At 46.4% G+C, this 4,952-nt stretch overlaps 1 protein-coding gene across 1 annotated transcript; it reads left to right on the top strand.

The window, feature by feature from the left end:
• The first annotated feature begins 1,156 nt into the window (after nucleotides 1-1,156).
• On the top strand, nucleotides 1,157-2,654 carry LOC148196006 (uncharacterized). The gene is made up of 4 exons (XM_088095356.1): nucleotides 1,157-1,862; nucleotides 1,908-2,324; nucleotides 2,439-2,587; nucleotides 2,634-2,654. Exons 1-4 carry the CDS (start codon nucleotides 1,157-1,159, stop codon nucleotides 2,652-2,654), a joined length of 1,293 nt encoding a protein of 430 aa, XP_087951482.1.
• The last annotated feature ends 2,298 nt before the right edge of the window (nucleotides 2,655-4,952 follow it).

The following is a 4,952-nucleotide window of genomic DNA, read 5'->3' as shown; positions in this document are numbered from 1 at the left end:
TGTCGAGTACCGTGTTAATACAGGTCGTTCATCTATCTGGTAGTCAGTATTACTTTATTTTGGAACGGGGTAAATTCTTCAGTCTCGTTCCTCACGGTTGTCCTCGTTATAAAGAGGGCTGAAAGTTTGATTATTTACATACTCGGACTGAAAGACAAAAATGAAAATAAAAGTGAAAGATTTTGAATGATGAACATTATATGAGATGATTAAACGTTTATGAATGTTGTACGAGCGTTCCAGGGAGGAACGACTCACATATGTTGAATGTGGAATTTGGTAAAGTATGACTGTGGGCATGCTAATGCTGGCTTTGTCCATCCTGATATTCCGTGACACTCGTCTTCACTTAGAGGAGAGTGGTTCATGTGTGGGAATGGCAGGAGGTCCTTAGTCCATAAGTTAACATGGGCGACGTAAGAACGGACTAACCTCGAGTGGCAGCTGTCGAGTGTATCCCAGTTACTACACCACTCGGGTGCAAGGACGCCTGTAGCTACACAGATTCATACAGTCCGGACGGTCCGTCTAGAAATAGTTGTTGGATATTTGTTTATTTATTTATGTTGAATCATTCTGGTATGTTTGACTGGATTGAATTGATACTTTAATGTGTGAATTAAATTACATAAGCTTACCCTGTGTTCTCTTCTTTGTGTTGTCGGTTGTCTTTGTACGTCCGTCTTGTCCTTGCGATGATCATCCATGTGGATGGGAGCAGATGGAAGTGAGCTGCTGGAAGAGGCGCTGGCAGAAGAAATTTCGGAAGATGTTGATCCGGTTGAAGTAGGGATTAAGGTCGAGCCCTAGAGTGCTCGACATGTAGTAGCTGTTAGTATTTTTGTTTAGTATCAGAATTTGGATGCCGTCGGCTACATTACATTTTGTATTTTAAGCCGTTCGACGTTTTGGACCTCGTATCTTTTTGTAAAGACTGCACTGTTTTAATGATTAATGTAATTAATTCTGATTATGGTTATCACTATATTTTGGGGATGTTACATTAGTGGTATCAGAGCACTTTTGTTCTATAAAAAGGACACTGTAGGATATGAGTGCACTGTGTTTTTGCTGTGTGCTTATTATATGTTTGGTGAGTTATTGTTTTAACTCTTACACATCACTAACGTTCGTTTTTCTCTGGCTCAGAGAACAAATGGCGCCTAGACTTCCTCCTCCTCCACCACCCAATGGATCGGATACGACCGACAGTGCCAGATTGTTGGAAACCATGATCGAACGGTTGCAACAACAAAATGCTACACTAATGGAGCAGAACACAGCCGCTTTAAGAAGTCTTGAGGCCGCACGCGAGAACTCCGAAGCTACTCAGAGACAATTAATGGAACTCATTGCCGCCACCAGAGGCACGCCGGGAGCGTCCTCTTCCAATGCTGTTCATCATACCGAGTGGAGTTTGGAAAATTTTCTTCAACACCATCCGGCCAAGTTTAGTGGGAAGGGTCTTCCGGATGAGGCGGATCAGTGGCTGCAGGATATGGAACGGATTTACAATGCTAAGAGGTGTCCAGATGAGAATCGTTTGGCTTTCACGGAGTATTTGCTTACTGGAGAAGCAAGCCATTGGTGGTCAAACGCGAAAGCTATACTGACGGACGCTCACAGACCTGTTACTTGGGAAGTTTTCAGAAGCAAATTCTATGAGGAGTACTTCCCGGATAGCGTCCGTTTTGCTAAAGAAGTGGAATTTTTGCAACTGGTGCAAGGAGGAATGTCGGTTTCAGAATATACAAATAAGTTCAAGCACTTGGTGAGGTTCAATACTATGGCCACCAGTGAAGAGTGGCAATGTCGGAAGTTTGAGAACGGCCTAAGGAGTGATTTGAAAGTTATGATTTCAAGTTTGTGCATAAGAACGTTTCCTGCCATGGTTGAGAGGGCCAAAGTGTTGGAGAAGAACATGGCGGAAGCTGAACGACATAAGAAACAGCAACAAGTGAGTAGGGGACCGATAGTGTCCAGGGGAGGTATGGTTCAGAGGAGGACTCCGTACGCTCGTCCTAGTCAACCACCTCATGCAGGCGGATCACAAGCAATCGTTCCTGTCGGACAGTCTGGACAGGTGAACGTAACTTGTTTCCAGTGTGGGGGACCACACTACCGTTCTTCCTGCCCACAGCTGATGGGAGGTAAATTCTGCACTCGATGTAGAAGAAATGGACACCTGGAGAGTGAATGCAATATGGGCGGACGCGCTGTTATGAGGCCGCCGAACGCTGGAAGGAACCAACAAGGGAGAGGTGGTCGAGCCCAAGCTGTCGGGCGTGTGTATGCCATTACTGGAGCGGAAGCAGCGAGTTCAGGTACGCTCATCACCAGTACCTGCTTGATTTGTGGAAAGCAATGTTGTGTATTGTTTGATTCGGGGGCGACACACTCCTTCATCTCGAAGGCGTGCGTTGATAAGTTGGGAATAGCTGAGAGCGAGATGCAGTTTGATCTGGTGGTGTCGACCCCAGCAGCTGGTGAGATCAGGACATCTACTGTGTGTGTTAGATGTCCTATTGAGGTAGAAGGGCATAGATACAAGGTGAACCTCATATGTTTGCCTCTAAAAGAATTAGAGGTAATTTTGGGAATGGATTGGCTGAATACCAATCGCATTCTCATAGATTGTGGAGCGAAGAAATTAATCTTTCCTGGTGAAGTATAGGAAGTTCTTTCAGTGACGTTCGGTCAGCTGAAGGAAGATATTATGGAAGGCGCCAGCTATTTCCTCATCATGACGCACGAAGACAGTGGAGTTGTGAATGCGAATGAGGAACGATCGTCCAAGGTAGTGGACGAATTCCCTGATGTTTTTCCGGAAGATATCCCTGGACTGCCTCCGGTTCGTGAAATTGAATTCACTATTGACTTGGTGACGACAGCAGCACCTATCTCTGTTCAACCATATCGGATGGCGCCTGCAGAACTGGTTGAACTCAAAAAGCAGATTAAAGAGCTAATGGAGAAGAACTTTATCAGGCCGAGCGTATCACCATGGGGAGCGCCTGTGCTCTTGGTGAAAAAGAAGGATGGCAGCTCTCGGTTATGTATAGACTACAAACAATTGAACAAGCTGACCATCAAGAATAAGTACCCGCTGCCAAGGATAGATGATTTATTGGATCAACTGCATGGGGCGACGGTGTTTTCTAAGATTGATTTGCGTTCGGGATATCATCAGATCAGGGTGAAGGAGAGCGACATCCAGAAGACTGCTTTCAGGTCTCGTTATGGACACTACGAATATGTAGTGATGCCGTTCGGTGTGACGAACGCGCCAGCAATCTTCATGGACTACATGAACAGGATATTCCGACCATATCTGGACAAGTTTGTAGTGGTCTTCATTGATGATATCCTGATTTACTCCAAGAGCCATGAAGAGCATGAAGAACACTTGCGGTTTGTACTTGGCGTGTTGAGGGAGAAGGAACTGTACGCCAAGTTATCAAAGTGTGAATTTTGGATGAAGAGCGTACAGTTCTTGGGGCACGTTGTGTCGGCTGAAGGAATCTCTGTGGACCCGGCAAAGGTACTAGCAGTTATGGAATGGGAAAGTCCGCGTTCGGTCACGGAAGTAAGGAGTTTCGTTGGTCTCGCGGGCTACTATCGACGCTTCATTGAAGGATTTTCCAAGATAGTAGCGCCACTGACACAGCTCACGCGCAAGGATCACCCGTTCGCTTGGACCGATCGGTGTGAAGGGAGTTTCCAGGAGCTTAAGCGGAGGTTGACGAGCGCTCCGGTTTTAGCGATTCCAGACACTGCCAAACCATTCAAAGTCTATTGCGATGCCTCTCATCAAGGTTTGGGCTGTGTGCTGATGCAAGAGAGACGAGCAGTGGCGTACGCCTCTCGACAATTGAAAATTCACGAGAAGAATTACCCCACACACGACTTAGAGTTGGCAGCAGTCGTGTTTGCACTGAAGATTTGGAGGCATTTCTTGTATGGATCCACGTTCCAAGTTTTCAGTGATCACAAGAGTCTCAAGTACCTCTTTGATCAGAAGGAGTTGAATATGAGGCAGAGGAGGTGGCTTGAGTTCTTGAAGGATTATGATTTCGAGCTACTCTACCATCCAGGAAAGGCGAACGTGGTAGCGGACGCTCTAAGCAGGAAAGTGGTGCATGTGTCGTCCATGATGGTGCGCGAGCTGAGTTTGGTGGAAAGCTTTAGAGACCTAAGGTTACAATTCGAGCTGGAGTCGAACAGTATCAAGTGTTGTAACCTTAGAATATCCAGCGACGTGTTTGAGCGGATCAGAACGAAACAACGAGAGGATGAAGAGTTAGTGAAGATATTTAATGCCCTCGGTACGGATCAGGCCAAAGAGTTTAACACTGGAACGGACGGTTTCTTACGTTATCAGGGCCGGACGTGCATTCCGAATGATGGAGATCTGAAGAGAATTATTCTGGAGGAAGGTCATCACAGCCGTCTTAACATGCATCCTGGCATGACCAAGATGTATCAAGACCTCCGGAAATCATTTTGGTGGCCTGGAATGAAGAGTGATGTCGCTCGTTTTGTGGCATCATGTTTAACTTGCCAGCGTGCAAAGGCTGAACACCAACGACCAGGCGGCTTACTTCAGCAGTTGGAGATTCCCGAATGGAAGTGGGATAGCATATCCATGGACTTCGTGACTCACCTACCACGTACGATCAGAAATCATGACTCAATTTGGGTGATCGTGGATCAACTGACGAAGAGCGCCCATTTCCTGGCAGTAAATTTGAAGATGTCGATGACCAACCTAGCCAAGCTCTACATTCAGGAAATTGTTCGTCTGCATGGAGTGCCGTCGAGCATAATTTCTGACCGAGACACAAGGTTCACTTCACGGTTTTGGCAGTCACTTCAAAGCGAGCTCGGTAGTAAGTTACAAATGAGTTCGGCTTATCACCCTCAGACGGACGGCCAGTCTGAACGGACCATCC

This window comes from Vigna umbellata, chromosome 7, assembly GCF_029865625.1.
Source record: "Vigna umbellata cultivar VRB3 chromosome 7, Vumbellata_1.0, whole genome shotgun sequence".
Taxonomy (NCBI): domain Eukaryota; kingdom Viridiplantae; phylum Streptophyta; class Magnoliopsida; order Fabales; family Fabaceae; genus Vigna; species Vigna umbellata.
This window is presented reverse-complemented; position numbering and strand designations above follow the sequence as displayed.

Excerpts from the sequence above, each read along its gene's own strand:
- LOC148196006 (XM_088095356.1), top strand. The coding sequence starts at position 1,157 with ATGGCGCCTAGACTTCCTCCTCCTCCACCACCCAATGGATCGGATACG. Across the intron at positions 2,325-2,438 it reads AGCGGAAGCAGCGAGTTCAG|CTGAGAGCGAGATGCAGTTT; the intron begins GTACGCTCATCA and ends AGTTGGGAATAG. Across the intron at positions 2,588-2,633 it reads TGCCTCTAAAAGAATTAGAG|ATTGTGGAGCGAAGAAATTA; the intron begins GTAATTTTGGGA and ends GCATTCTCATAG.